This window comes from Acanthochromis polyacanthus, chromosome 23 (assembly GCF_021347895.1).
Source record: "Acanthochromis polyacanthus isolate Apoly-LR-REF ecotype Palm Island chromosome 23, KAUST_Apoly_ChrSc, whole genome shotgun sequence".
NCBI classification, from domain to species: Eukaryota; Metazoa; Chordata; class Actinopteri; family Pomacentridae; genus Acanthochromis; species Acanthochromis polyacanthus.
Genome location: NC_067135.1, coordinates 4,130,772 through 4,146,782, shown reverse-complemented (window position 1 = coordinate 4,146,782; position 16,011 = coordinate 4,130,772). Strand labels below are relative to the sequence as shown.

At 41.6% G+C, this 16,011-nt stretch overlaps 1 protein-coding gene across 1 annotated transcript in view; it reads left to right on the top strand.

Moving 5' to 3' along the window:
• Positions 1–16,011, top strand: part of LOC110962016 (serine/threonine-protein phosphatase PP1-beta catalytic subunit) — a 30,169-nt gene that overhangs the window by 11,608 nt on the left and 2,550 nt on the right. The window contains exons 2-5 of the mRNA XM_022209858.2: positions 9,870–10,001; positions 10,261–10,491; positions 13,150–13,254; positions 13,511–13,582. Of these exons, the coding sequence (XP_022065550.1) occupies positions 9,870–10,001; positions 10,261–10,491; positions 13,150–13,254; positions 13,511–13,582 (540 nt within the window). The remainder of the gene's footprint in view (positions 1–9,869; positions 10,002–10,260; positions 10,492–13,149; positions 13,255–13,510; positions 13,583–16,011) is intronic.

The following is a 16,011-nucleotide window of genomic DNA, read 5'->3' as shown; positions in this document are numbered from 1 at the left end:
CTCGGAGTACGAAATTTAGTGTGTAGCTTCACACCATGGACACCTTGATCACGTTCGAAAATGAGACCTGTGTGACAATATTTAACAGAGTTATGGCCCTTGATCACTATTTTGGATATAGACTCATAGACATCACATGTGGCGGGGGATATTGATGACCATGTCATCTTGTTGTTTTGGATTTCCAAAAAGCAGCTTTCATGTTTTCGATGCAGTCCCGTCAGCTGTGTTAACAGAAGGGGTGTAAATCACAGGGTAGCTCACGATGCGGTACGAGACATTCATGTTATTAATGCCACCGTGTTGAGTCATTAAGTAGTGACGCTGGGGAAATGGCAGCTAGCATGGGAACCTGTCAAGTACAGATATTTGATGGCAGCGTATCGATACTCATAGGACGACGATATATCGCTGTATCGATATTTTATCCCACCGCTAGTTAACAGCTTCACAGGGTAGCCATTTTTTGCCAAAACCAACCAAAAATGATTCAATCCACTGTTTGCCAAACTGAAATTTTCAACATTTTAAATTGCGTGAGGTTCTGTATAACTTGACCAAACTTTTGCTGAAGGAAAGATTTTTTTTTTTCCATTTTTTTCCCATTATTTTTTAACCAGATGGACGCATGATGTGATCAAAGCGACTTACATGCAACCAAAGTCAGTTACGAGATACATATCTGACACCACAAAAAAGATTTGGTAGAAAAACATGTTTACATCTCCAAAAGCTGACATCATCAAATCTATTATTTTCTGATTGAAATGGATACATATTGGCATTTTAAAACAATAGTGTCAGAAAACGCCAGCCCTGTTGCAGCACGAAGACCGTCTACATTTCCAATCAGAACATTAGGATAAAAACTAGATGAAACTTGTCCTACAGGAGGACACACAGCAAAGACAAAACGACCAGTAAAGCAGCAGTAATGACAACAGCAGCCTCAACAAGACGTGCATTGTAAGTGCAACAAATGTCATTTAAAGCAGAGGCTGACGCTAACAGCACAGCAGCTGAATAATTGACTGATAGGGGTCAGGCCTGTTTTTAAGCTGACATCAGTGTGTGTTTTCTTGTTGATGTGGCTTACGCAGCTCTTTGCCGCTGCAGCTGACAGCCATTACGTTGTTATGAACTCATGGAGAGGCCTCTCTTCCATCACACAACAGCGTCTGAGGGTTCCAGCTCTCGGTCTTGACCGACTACTTCCTCCTTCCTCCCTACAGGAGAGCCCATATATGGAAATGTCTTCCAGAGGCAAACTGTGTGTAATCGACTTATCTTTATCTGTCTCTGTGTTTGGCTCTGTTCAAGTGAACCCTCTTTTATACGAATGGAAACAGGTGACCTCTTTGACCCCTTAGAGAGTAGTTTGCCACCAGGAAAACAGAGAAAATGATGACTTAACCCTCATGTTGTCCTGCAGGTCAAATTGAAAAGTTGTAAAATGTAGAAAAGATTAAATATTTTTGCAGTGAATCTTCTGATGTCCACATTTTCAACATTTTTGCTAAATTTTTGAACATTTTTGGTGGGAAAAAAAAAGAAATATTGAAAATGTTTGTTATTGGTATCCGAATATTCGCGCTCCCCCCCACCCCCACCCCCCAGTCGGACGTTACCGGGCGGAAAGAATATGCAGCGTTACTGTCTTCCCTTCGCCTTCCGTCCGGCTCATCCCGTCGTGTGATCACATAAACATATACACAGATGTCGATGTGATCACCCCCTCCTCCCCCCCAGACGAAAATATGAATATTCGGAACTCGCCTCTTCCCTTCGCCTCATCCCGTCTTGTTCGGCTCATCTCGGCTCCTCCATTCGTGTTTTTTTTACCACCACCCGAATGGCCGGGTTGCTGCCAACTCTGACGTCACGCTTCACTTCGTTGCATAAACACAAGACAAGATGCTGAAGACCTCCGCCGTTTGGGAATTCTTTAACTGAAGACAAAACGAAGGCAAAATTTGGACCCGGAAGACCAGACGAACGGATGCTAATATTTGGGCCGTCTCCGCCACTGCCGCCCCGCCGGTGGAGATTTTTACTCATTTTTTGAAAATATTTACAACAATTTTCTTTTCTAAACTTTTAAGGTAAACTTTTAAGGAATTATTGGAACTTTCTTCCTTAAGGTAGGCGAATTTTCAGAAATTTGGGGAATTTTTTTGCCAATTTTTTGGGTGATTTTTTTCAGTCAAGGAAACAGTATTTTTTGGTGCCCGTAAATGAAGACAACAGGAGGGTTAATGTCAGACTACTCACAATTTTGAGCAACAATCCACAAACATTAAGCTCTTGACCTCTTTGTGACTCTGCAGAAAGTTTGGTGTGTTTGCATCAAACAGACTCTTCTCTTCTATACATCGGTTTCGTCTAGCAGCTCATCTGTCATCGTTTGACTGCATACTCACGCAGCCCGTCATGTTGTGTGTCGTAACGTCTTTGAGGCGTGGTTCAACTTGTGGCACAATGGCGGGTTGGGCTTCACCCAAGATCCTCCCAGATTCTTCTGAATTAAAGCTGAAAGGTGCCAGGCAGCGGAGTGTTTTAATTTGTGCCTCGAAAGATCAGGCAAAGGTAGCAAAGGTTACTGAGCAGATGCTGAAATAATCAGCTTAATTTCACCTCTCAGTAGAGAATGCTAATGCTAGCTAAATAGGAAGCAAGACTTTTTTTTGTCCAAAACACATTTTTTTCGGTTAAAAAAAAGCCGAAACCACACTGATAACCTCAGGATTTTTGCTTGAAAATATATAAAAATGAGCAAAATGTTCATACATGAGTAGACAAATTGGTTCAACACAAGTTGTTGCTAAAACTTTAAACAAAAATTTACATTTTGGTTGTTTCACTGTTTCATTTTTCTAGCAAATATGTTCACAGTGACCGCTCATCTTTGTCCTCATTTACAGGCAACAAAAAATATTTTTTCCTTGTCTGAAAAAAATCCAAAAATTCAGCAAAAAAAATCCCCACATTTCTGAAAGTTTGCAGAACCTTCAGGAAGAAAACTCCAGTAATTCCTTAAAGGTTTCCCTTAAAAGTTTTATTTTACAAAATCCCCCAATTTGGCAAGAAAATTCTTGTAAATATTTCCAAAAACTTTTTTTAAAAATCCTTAAAATATCCAAAATGATTACATATATATCAGTAAAACTTCTAATATTTTCTTTAAGAACATATTAAAGAAACTTTCTTTTTGGTTAGCATTTCTTTTTTTCCCCAAAAAATTGTTCAAAAACTTCCCAAAAATGTTGACAATGTGGACATCAGAAGTCTCACTTTATTTTCTCCACATTTTCAAACTTGGAAACAGGTCAGTTTGACCCGCAGGATGACACCAGGGTTAACTCTTCAACACATTTACACAAAAACTGACGTACTACGGTGGGAAATTAGCAGCAGCCAGATCCTGGTGCGGTTCAGCTTCATATCTGTTCTGATGTCGTGGTGTCTTTGCTTTCCCACTGAGGTTTAGTGTCAGACTTGGTGCTGTAGAGCTGCTGTTCCTGACTTGAATTAGTACCATAGATTTAAACTGTAATACAAAATACAAACCAGAGTCCTGCCAAGACCCGGCAGCTACGATTTTCTTTTTGCTATGATGTATGCAGACAGGGACATGTAGATGCTGGTGATTTGTTCAGTCTTGCTGCAGCTAATAAAAGGCTTTTCCAGTGATTTATCACCAGAGAAATTTAAGGAGTGGTCAAAGCTTTTGCAGCAGAGGACAGATATGCTAAATGTGTGTCCTTAGTATGGGTTAAAAATGCTGCAGAAACACAGATATGGGCTCGAATTACAATCGATTTTGAAGATTTTGGGTTTGTAAGGAGATGTTAACAAATACTTTGAAGGTCTGTAGTTTGTGTCCGAGTGCATTTGAGGAAACAAATACTAATAAAAAAGTAAAATAAAACTTGTGTATATGCAGGAGAGGAGATGTGTGTTGACCACCATCCACTCAGATTCATGTGGAAAAAAAGGCTCAAAATAAGTACTCATTAGTAGTTTTGTGTTTGGTGTTTACAGCAGCACTTCTTTTTTTTAATACAGGCACAGTTTTATTTTACCATTTTTAAAATTAATTAGCAGGTTTAAAAGGCATTTTATCTTTAAAGAATCATTTGTTAGAGCCTGAAACTGTAAGAATCAGTCCTTGAACTACTCACCTGTGACGAGCTGTTCCAATGAGAGCCCAAACCAAATCAGATTTTCACCAGATTCTGTAAAAAAAGAAAAAGAAAATAAGAAGTTTGAGCTCCTCAGGATAATCAACAGCCAATGAAAGTACTGAGACTTTTTGGCTGAACTGCAAGCAGTGTTTACTAGGGCTGGACCCGAATATCCGAATATTCGTTCGCTACGGCACTATCCGGATATTAATTTTGGTATCCGAATATTGGCCCTCCCCTAACTGATTCGTGTTTGTAAACACCACCCGAATGGCCAGGTGGCTGCCGACTCTGAAGTCATGCTTCATTTCATTGCATAAACACAAGACAAGATGCTGAAGACCAGTGTTTGGGAATTTTTCAGTTTAACTAAAGACTAAACGAGGGCAAAATGTGGACCAGGGAGACCAGACAAACGGATCCGACTATTCGGGCCGTCTCCGTTGCCGCGCCGCCGCACGAACCACACGAACGGATCTGAATATTCGGCCCGTCTCCGAATATGACTGAGTTTGACTGTATCTATGAGCGTCACAGAATCTTCCTGACCCTAACTTGAGTCTATAAACTCGATGCTTCACTTGCATAATGCAGCATGACAGCAACTCTCTCATTACTGGAACTCCATGACCTCGGTTTTTAACTTTCTCTTTTGTAAAGTTGCGCTCTCTCTAATCTCATCGTTGTGACATTGTGCTAGGTTTATTCACAGCTCCCTCACAGCAGACATTAAACAGCTGTTTCCAGCATCTGTGTAGAACTCCACACACCCTGACGGGTGAAACCGGTGGAGTTTGGCATCAGTGAGCCAGACAAATGGTTGCTCATTTACACCTGATTCATCCACAGCACAACAAAAACATTTAGTTAGTGCCACTCCTGTTGCACGTGTTTGTGAGCAGTCGTCAGGACAGAATGTTTCTGGGTGAGGCGTGTGAGGAAACACAAAGTTATCAGCATGCATCATGTCTGTGTGTTATATTCTGACCTCTTAGATTCATTCTTAATAGAAGTATGGATCGTTTATATGTAGTGGATGCTCTGTATTTTAGGCTTGTGCACGTCTCTTGTTGGGTTTCCATTGGATGCAGCACGCGGGTCAGTATATAATTGTGGGACTTTTTGTATCATAGTTGACATTTTTGCTGTTTTCAGGCCTAAAATCAACATGGCCACCTATAACCAAACACCACACGGCATTTTTAGAGATTGAGTAAAACTGATATTTGCTAAATGACACACAAAGCACCAAAAATGACCATAAACACACTGAAAATGGCCACAATGGGGCACAAAATGACCACAAGACAAATGAAATGACAAAATCACAGGCAAAATGTCAAAAAAAGAGACACCAAACAACAAAATCAAGTCAGAAAACAACACAATCGAGACAGAAAATGAAAAAAATGAGACACAAAAGGACAAAATTGAGACAGAAAACAACAAAACCGACCCAAAAAGACAAAATGAAGACACAAAATGACAAAACCGAGATGCGAAACAACAAAATTGACACAAAAATGAGACAAAACAACAAAATCAAGACACAAAATGACAGGACAAGTTTTAAATAAGCTAACTTTATTATTGTTTATCCCATTAGAAAGTGGTTGTTATTAAATTTGGACGGTTATTTAGTTGACATTTTAGTGATATTCGGTCATTTCTTTTATTAATAAGTGATTGTTTCCACAATAAATAATGATGGAATTTGTAAAGACATGATCATAATAAACATAAAAACATTAGGTTTTTTTAGTTTAAATAAAAATGTATGCAAGACATATGCTACAGACTTCAAAGTCCCTCAGTTATATATGGACCCAGGTGTTAGTATGCAGATGGAGGTGCCACTTCATCTCCAAATCAGCTCTGAGATATAGCAGCCGCTCGCTCACCAAACACCTTGCAGGCTGGGAAAAATTGGTCTTGCTGGGTTGCCATAGTGATCAGATGTGGGCGCCACCTCTCCATTCTCTCCCTTCCTCTCTCCACTGGTGAGGCTGCAGTGCGGTGGCGACACACTGAAGGATGCTGGGATACCTCCCCACAACCTTGTAGTGGTACGATCTGAAGACAAGGTCACCGGATCACGCCGTGGGAGTGAGTGTGTGTTTTAGTGGAAGGGGAGATGGAAGTGCTTTTGTGAGCTTTGCCTCGACTTTACCGTGCGATGAAAGGGGATCCTCCCAGGCGAAAGGTGCCGCTCGCTGTGGTGTGTCCTAGATCAGGCCTCGGTCCGTCAGCTGAGCCAGCACAGACGTGTAAACGCGTCATCACGGATGTGGAAGGGAGGGGTGTGAAATCACTCCCGACAGTCGACACACACATCTCAGCGGACACACACACTCTCTCTGCCTTTGTGTTGTGACCGCCGATTGTGGCAGCATGAAAATGATGAAGAAAATAGCACACCTTTTGCTACCTCTTACCTTTTGTTGTCACACTTCTGCTATTTCTTTGCCAGATCCCTTAATTCAAATACTCATTGTTCTTTTGTCTTACCCTCTGTCACTGATTAGCAACCATACATACGACCCCCTCCTTACCCGTTGACCCACTCTCTAGCCATCCCTATAAAATGTTCTTGGTCATCTTCCCTTCTTAGACTCATGCTCTGTTATGATATGACGGAGTGTCAATAAACACCCCACTACTGCAAACTTCGAAGGACTAAAACTGAAATTTCTTCAGCAAAAACCTCCACATAATCTGGCTTGTGATGTTTTTCCCCTCTTACCTGGGAAATGCCACCTTTGGGACCGTCTTAATATAGCCTTGTTCTTGCCCTTTCGCGTGGGGCAGGTGTGATTGCAGGTTGTGTTTGGCATCGTCGGGGGAGACAGGTGGAGTGTTTATCGTCCTCGCCAAAAGGTGTCAACGGCAGAAATAGCAGGGTCACGTTGCAACTGTGCACACAATGCCGCTGCTGCTGAACACACTCTAGGTAGTTTATATCCTGTTCTGAAGGAGTTGCACGGACTCGCCTGTAGGGGGGAAATCAGAGTGCCTTATATCGCAAGACAATCACAAAACGATACATCACGATATCTGTAACTGAAAAATAGTAAATTCCTGTAAAAAGTAGAGCTGATATCCAAATATTTATTTTGATATCCAAATACTCAGAATACCCGTCGTCGCCACTACTGAGTAGCTGCTTTACCATCATGAAGCAATGGTATATCACCGTCTTGTGGACTGCAGTGACCTCTGGGATCAGCGTTACTTTTGATTGTTCAGTTTTCTAGCTGTATCACGTGGACCTAACAACTCTGACATCATGCTTCAGTTCGCCCGTGTTTGTAAACAGAAGACAAAATGCAAAGACGGAGATATCTATGCTAATGCTAATGCTGTCGGACTCCGACAGTGAACACCTCCCTCCGTTGTCGTCCTCCATTTTCGACCACACTTTACGGGCAGAAGTCCTTGCAAATGGACGTTATAATGCTGGTGGCCCTCGAGGACGAGTAGCGAAACTTTGCCTTAAACACTGTATTGAAACGTTAGCCGGACCCACCGCTTATCGGTAAGGAATTTAGGATGGTGGGTTTACATGTTTGTGGTGTTGTCTGGGTACTTTATAGCGCTGGCCTAAACAGCAATTTCTGGGCTCCGGATATTCGTGCCCAATTAATGGCGAATATCCGAATATTCGCCGAGCGCAGAGGGGTCGGGGTTAGTGCATTTTTGAGAACTTTGATCTTGCTTCTAACCGCTGAGTCTAACAGCATTAGGATGATATCTCTGTCTTCGGCTTTTACTAACACGGGCGAAGTGAAGCATGATGTCGGGGCCAGATCAGAGTATTCGAATCTCAGGATTAATGTTCGGATACCACCAAAACGATGGTCCAGCCCTAGTACTTCACTTTTACAAGGAAGTTCTTGCATGTCGCATGGTCTTTGTCGAGCTTGCTTGTTCCCTCAATGTTGTGAAAGCCGAAATGGGTCCACACTTTGGACTTAAATGTGGATGGAGCATCTCTTACAGTAGCATTGATGTCAGTCATTGTACCTGGGCCTCTTCAGCCGATTCATTTCTGCTCAAGTCGCCCTCATTCATGTGATTAGCGCCACCATGTGGAGTCATGAAGTAGTGACGCTGGGGAAATGGCAGCTGGCAGGGCAATCTGGCAAGTATAGATTTTTGGCACCAGGGTATCGATGCTCATAGGATGACCATCTTTTGTTCCACCCCTACTCATCTGCAGGAATCTAATGCACAGTCCGCCTATCTCTGGTGCAAAGTAGGCCGATCTTCACCTTGTTAAAGCGAACTCTCATGGCCGTGTAGCTGCTGGATTCCTCTGACCGCATCTGTTACATCTACTTATTAAATGCCTGCTAAGATTTCCACCGTGTTGCCGTGGTGTCGTCTGTCAGCAGCGGTCTTAGTCAGCTCTGGCCCACTTCTGCGGTTTACCGAGCAGGACGGAAAGAGGAGGTGTCCGTAGCGCCGTTATTCATCCTCATTACTTAGGGCAGCAGCAGCAAAACAGGGAAATCCCGAGGGGGAAAGTTGAAAACTGAAATCAGAAAGACAGGTGTACGCGGTGGTCAGCAGTGTTGGTTTGCATATGTCGGCGTTAACCCTCTGAACTCCTAGCAGTCTGTTAGATTTATTTGCTATTGTTGTATTTTTACTCACTGTGAGCTCATTTTACTGCAATATAAAGTCCTGCAGCACTATTTAAATAGGTGGTACTGCAGTTATAATGTTGTACATCAACTTAAGTTGAATTGCTTTTATTACTCATATTTTGATTTCAGAGCCTATTCAGCTGAACTGCAGGTAGTGTTTAATAGAGCAGACAGTTGACCAATATGTAAATTTAGAGCAAATAATTGCCAATTTTCCTTTAAAAAAAATGACTAAACAGTGGATGGACTACTTGTTTAAAGCTTCAGTTTATCATTCCTTGAAAGTTTTAAGCCATCTTTCCCTCATCAGGAGGATAAATGACTTCATATAAAACCTGTTTAGTTGTCATGTGAGGTTGAAAATTTAAACTAAAAGACGTTTGAATGGGTTGTTTTGTGTCTTTTCACCGAATTCAAGAGTCTGCTCACAGTTTTAGTCCTGTTTACACACTCATCTATTGTATATTTTCTGATCTTTACAGTAAATATGCCACTTTTAGGTGAATTTCTGTTACTTAAAGCCAGGATTAATGAAGTAAGGCGCTTTAAAAGAGTAGTTTTGGTAACAGTACAACACCAACTCAGCAAATTGAACCAATGTTCTCCATCTCAAACCCTCCACACTTAATTCATTACGTTTTATTACCCTAAACTGACCTGCTGACTTTAATACAAGTCCTCTGTACTTTTAGGACTTTGGTTCTACTTCATGGAGCCTCCTGTCACCTGACTGTTGTGACCCCACTCCTCCTCCTTTGCCTTTTCCGCCCTGTTACACAACAGGAAACGTCTCCAAAAACACTCCCGACAACATCAACAATACCCACACAGGCTATTTCTATCCTCCGTCTGTTGACTAAATTTTCCCTCCCGTATTTAGCCTGAAGTTCATTTAAAAACCAACCCTGACAGCAGCAACGCCACGATCCACAGAGTCATAACCCCGAAAGAAGCACACTCCAGAATAAGCAAGAGCATCACAGAACAGTTTGTCTGTTGTCCTTTAACCTCACTTCTCTTTTCTGTCCACCACCAGTGCGGGGATGTCGTCCAGGGAAGATCGTCCAGATGACGGAGGCGGAGGTTCGTGGCCTCTGCATCAAGTCCCGGGAGATCTTCCTCAGTCAGCCAATCCTCCTGGAGCTGGAGGCTCCGCTTAAAATCTGTGGTCAGTACCATCATCCGTCAGGAACCCGTACTGCCCTTGTTTAGCTTGTCAAACTGACACATGATGCATATATTTTCCATTAACTGCACTGTTAGAGGATATTACCACCTATCCTAGAAATAAAGATCCTCCTCGCGACTGCAGAACCTCACTAAGAATCATCTTGTTTTTAACTTTTGTAATCAAAGTAATCCATAGACGTTGCAAACAGCTGCTTAAAGACTTATTCGGTAAAACTCTTCTCCGCCCTCCATCCCAGGCGACATCCACGGACAGTACACAGACCTGCTGAGGCTCTTTGAGTACGGCGGCTTCCCTCCAGAGGCCAACTACCTGTTCCTGGGAGACTATGTGGACAGAGGGAAGCAGTCACTGGAGACCATCTGCCTGCTGCTGGCCTACAAGATCAAATACCCCGAGAACTTCTTCCTGCTCAGGGGCAACCACGAGTGTGCCTCCATCAACCGCATCTACGGCTTCTACGACGAGTGTGAGCATCTCGATAGCATGTCGTGTTTCATTTTCACTCTCGCTCAGGTCAGGGGATTATCTCAGCACCAAAACCAGGCATTAAGAAGCTCCAGAGCTGAATTATTGAAGGCCGGAGGATTGATATACCCTATCTGTTCTTGGTACATGAATGCCATCTTTTGTCTAACCACTTCTATGATGCGTTTTCATAAGTATCTGACTCGAACCTCACTTTGTATACTAATTTTTTACCGTCTTTGGAGTGGGAAAGATCCAAGCTGTCACCTAAAAAACACTTAATTAATTAGTTTCACTTAATTAGAGAGTGCAAGAACAGCATTGTTAAACCAAAATTATTAAAAAATGAAATTCAAGCTATATAAATGCCTGTCACAGTAATTTCTAGCTAGAAAATTAGCTACTGGCTGCTGCTAGCAATATTAGCTTGCTAAACTAACATTTTTAGGCTAACACTAGCTCAGCTTGCTGACAAGCTTCTGACGCTAGATAATAATTGTTAGGTTTTCAGGTTAGTTTTTCAATTGTAGATATAGATAGTACTAATTTAGCTGTTAGTTAGCTTGCTAAGCTAAAGTTTTTAAGCTAACTTCTGCTTGCGAAGTTTTCAAGTGCTACCTCAGCTATTTCCTGTCTCTCTTTGAGCCTGTATGCGACGGCCGGAGTTAGCGCTGCTCTTAGCGACAATATCGGAGAGAAGTAAACATTCAAAAGTGCAGTAAAGTCAATGCCGACGATGCTCACTGCCACAAACGCAACAAACTTTCGTATGCAAGACAAAAACATCATCTATCTGTTGAAACATACAGTGAAAATCCATCACAAAAATGCACAATTTGACTGCCTGACTCATAGTTTCTGAAAGGTATGTTGTGTATTCTCGCTGCCTGGAACCCTCACAGAGGAAAATGCATCATATTAATATTGGGTGATGAGTAAACATTAGTCGGCTGATTCTGTAGCTGTGGGTGTGTTCAAAAATATAATCTGAAATGATAACAGTAAAAATACCGTCAAAGAAAAAGTCCCACATTCAGCTTTTTTCCTGAATGAAAGAGCCATAACAAAGAGAGAAAATACAGCAATGGTAGTTCTGTTCTTAATTTTTTCCGTCTTAAAATCTAACAAAAAGAACTGATAACATTGCTGTTAAATACCTGGTCGATAAGCGCTATCAGTACTGTTTGAAACTTAATGCCACCCATCCCTACTGAGGCCCTTTGTGTTGGATCTGGTTGACTTCGCACACAAAGATACGACCAGAACAAAAGCTGCAACAGAGGAGCAGTCAGGCGGACTGTTTTGGGTGAAGTGCTACTTTTGAATCCTTAAAGTTGATTATTATCAATTGGAGGTGGTGCTTTTTTTCAGAACTAAATGGCAGCAAATATGGTGAATAGAATCAAAGCTGCCCTCAAATAGCTGCTTAATAGATGAAAAGTCTTAAGAGTATAACCAGTCTTTATTCAGGAAGGGAACTCAAGAAAAATGTGTCATTGCAGCTTGTTAGCTAGCAGTTAAGAGGTTTAGTTGAGGGCGGTTGTGATTATTTGCTGAAGGATTTTACTTTATTGAGACTCAAACAGCTACGAAAATTTATTTATTAGAGAAGTTTTGCAGGCTAGAGTCTCTTTAGTGAAGCTGCTAATGATTAAAAACCTCAAAAATAACTTATTAGATGGATAAATATAGTGGAGATAAAAGTATGTATTTGACCCTATTGTCACCTAACTACAAGCTGTATAAACCTGAAAAAAAGATGCAAATTAACTGCTAGAGACTGGAGAAGAATTAAACGTGAAGCTACCAGGAACTCATTAATCTCCAGTGCTGCCATACTCCAGAAATGTAACCTACCTGAAGAGTCCAGAAGTAAAATTTAAATGTCAACACTGGGCCAAGAGATTTCTGAAGACAGATTTTTCGAAGGATTTATGGACGGATGAATTGAGAGTGGCTCTTGACGGGTGGATGGACAACCAATGGGCACAGAGCTCCACAGATGGACCTTTTTGGCTTGAAGATGAACTTAAATCAACTCCCAAACCTACTGCCAGGTTTTAGGAGATGCTTTCTTCAAGCAGTGGTGCAAGGAAAAAGTCTACATCATCGAAGAAGGCCATGATTTTTATGCAGGACGAAGCTCAATCACGTGCATCCAAGTCTTCCACTGTTTAGCAAAGACCTTGAAGATGACAGAATAATCCGATCCAAACCCTACAGAGGACTTTGGGCTCTTCTTAAAAATGAGATTTCCGGTGCAGGAAGATGATACAGCTCTTTGAACAGCATCTGGGAGGCTGTGGTTGCTGCTGCAGGAAACGTAGATCATCAACAGATCAAGAAACTAACAGACTCCATGAATGGAAGTCTCCTGACAGGATGACTACTTTGGTCACTGAATATTTGAAAATGAAAAAAGAATGAATGAACAAAGTGAGATGGGACTTTTTTGTTTTTCATTTAGTTGCATCACATTAATAGTTGGATGGACGTTGGATGAAGTTCCGTATTAAATTTAAAGTGATAATCAGCAGCTGGGTGTCGAAGACTTTACTCCAGATGTGTCTTAAATCCCTAAAACTCAAGTCCGATCTTGTAAAAACCTTTCAGGCATCCATATAAGGCCTGCTGACATTCTGCTTCGTTGGTGTTTCAGGTAAACGCAGATTCAACATTAAGCTCTGGAAGACTTTCACCGACTGCTTCAACTGCCTGCCCATCGCCGCCATTGTGGACGAGAAGATCTTCTGCTGTCACGGAGGTACGTTAGCATCGAAACGCTGCTGATCTTTGGGTTTCTGGTAGTTTGCTCCCTCTCCTCACTAGCATGATACAATCCAGAGTCGGACAGATAAAGTTCACGACCTAAGCTGCCAATCATTTCAGTTCACAGGTCTGGTGCGAACTAAGTAGGTCAGAGCCAGTTTATGGATTTTCTGATATGAGTTAATACCTGCACAGACACGGAGGACGAGATTGAAGAGATTTACCCACAGACTGTTGTTGTGTCTCTCCAGGTCTCTCTCCTGACCTGCAGTCCATGGAGCAGATCAGACGCATCATGAGACCCACAGACGTGCCCGACACAGGTAGGTCAGCACACCTGGGCAGATGTCAGGGGACTCTGGATGGAATCATTCCTGTAGTTTGGAAACGTAAAAGTAGAACATTAACTTTCAGCTGCTTGTTCTTAACCTGGCAATAGAATAAATCCTGCTACTACTTTTAGATTTTACAGACAGAACCGGCTTAATGAGGACATGCAACGTTTTATTTACAAATGAAAGCGCCAGTAGAGTGAATCTAGCATATAATAATATAACACACCCAGGATAGATTAATTATTGAGGCCGGTATTTATCATTTCACCATTTATCTGTCACTGTTTTTATTGGCTGATTATTTATAAATTACATGTGCTACTTCAGTTCTGACGTAGCCTCCTCTCTCTGAACATGAAACGGAAACCACAAACCAGGGCATTAGCTTCTCTCACCGTGGCTAATGCTATGCTAATGGCTAGCGGCTAAGTTAGAAACAGTCTGGAATCCGTTCGAATTTGTTTTTTTCCCCTGTATTAAGCAGTTACACACGTGGACAAAATTGTTGGTACCCCTCAGTTAAAGAAGGAAAAACCCACAATTCTCACTGAAATCACTTGAAACTCACAAAAGTAACAATAAATAAAAATTTATTGAAAATTAAATAATCAAAATCAGCCGTCACTTTTGAATTGTTGATTAACATAATTATTTAAAAAAACAAACTAATGAAACAGGGCTGGACAAAAATGATGGTACCCATAACTTCATATTTTGTTGCACAACCTTTTGAGGCAATCACTGCAATTAAACGATTTCTGTATTTGTCAATGAGCGTTCTGCAGCTGTCAACAGGTATTTTGGCCCACTCCTCAAGAGCAAACAGCTCCAGTTGTCTCAGGTTTGATGGGTGTCTTCTCCAAATGGCATGTTTCAGCTCCTTCCACATATGTTCAATGGGATTCAGATCTGGGCTCATAGAAGGCCACTTTAGAATAGTCCAACGCTTTTCTCTCAGCCATTCTTGGGTGTTTTTGGCTGTGTGTTTTGGATCGTTGTCCTGTTGGAAGACCCATGACCTGCGACTGAGACCAAGCTTTCTGACACTAGGCAGCACATTTCTCTCCAGAATGCCTTGATAGTCTTCAGATTTCATCGTACCTTGCACACTTTCAAGACACCCTGTGCCAGATGCAGCAAAGCAGCCCCAAAACATTACTGAGCCTCCTCCATGTTTCACCGTAGGGACAGTGTTCTTTTCTTCGTATGCTTGGTTTTTGAGTCTATGAACATAGAGTTGATGTGCCTTACCAAAAAGCTCCAGTTTGGTCTCATCTGTCCAAAGGACATTCTCCCAGAAGCTTTGTGGCTTGTCAACATGCATTTTTGCAAATTCCAGTCTGGCTTTTTTATGAGTTTTTTTCAGCAGTGGTGTCCTCCTTGGTCGTCTCCCATGAAGTCCACTTTGGCTCAAACAACGACGAATGGTGCGATCTGACACTGATGTACCTTGGCCTTGGAGTTCACCTTTAATTTCTTTGGAGGTTGCTCTGGGCTCTTTGGATACAATTCCAACGATCCGTCTCTTCAATTTGTCATCAATTTTCCTCTTGCGGCCACGTCCAGGGAGGTTGGCTACTGTCCCGTGGGTCTTGAACTTCTGAATAATATGAGCCACTGTTGTCACAGGAACTTCAAGCTGTTTAGAGATGGTCTTATAGCCTTTACCTTTAAGATGTTTGTCTATCATTTTTTTTCGGATGTCCTGGGACAATTCTCTCCTTCGCTTTCTGTTGTCCATGTTCAGTGTGGTACACACCTTTTCACCAAACAGCAGGGTGACTACTTGTCTCCCTTTAAATAGGCAGACTGACTGATTATGAGTTTGGAAACACCTGTGATGTCAATTAAATGACACACCTGAGTTAATCATGTCACTCTGGTCAAATAGTTTTCAATCTTTTATAGAGGTACCATCATTTTTGTCCAGGCCTGTTTCATTAGTTTGTTTTTTTAAATAATTATGTTAATCAACAATTCAAAAGTAATGGCTGTTTTTGATTATTTAATTTTCAATAAATTTTTATTTATTGTTACTTTTGTGAGTTTCAAGTGATTTCAGTGAGAATTGTGGGTTTTTCCTTCTTTAACTGAGGGGTACCAACAATTTTGTCCACGTGTGTATTTTATGACCTCTACACAAATTATTCACCTACATTTACTGAGTTTATTTTCAGCCTATTGGAATAAGTTAAATATGGCTGAGATTTACCCGTTTTTGAAGCTAAAGGTGCCCTTTTGACTCAGCTTTTTTCCTTGCTTGCCTCTCTTCATATCGGCCGTTGAAACATACACTTAAGCAGCATAATTTAGTCAAACCCAGCGGGTATAATTCAAGCCCAGCGTCCTTTTATTGTAATCTTTCTTGGACCGTTTTCTCTCCTCGGCTGCAGTGAAACGACCGGACGTGATAAAAG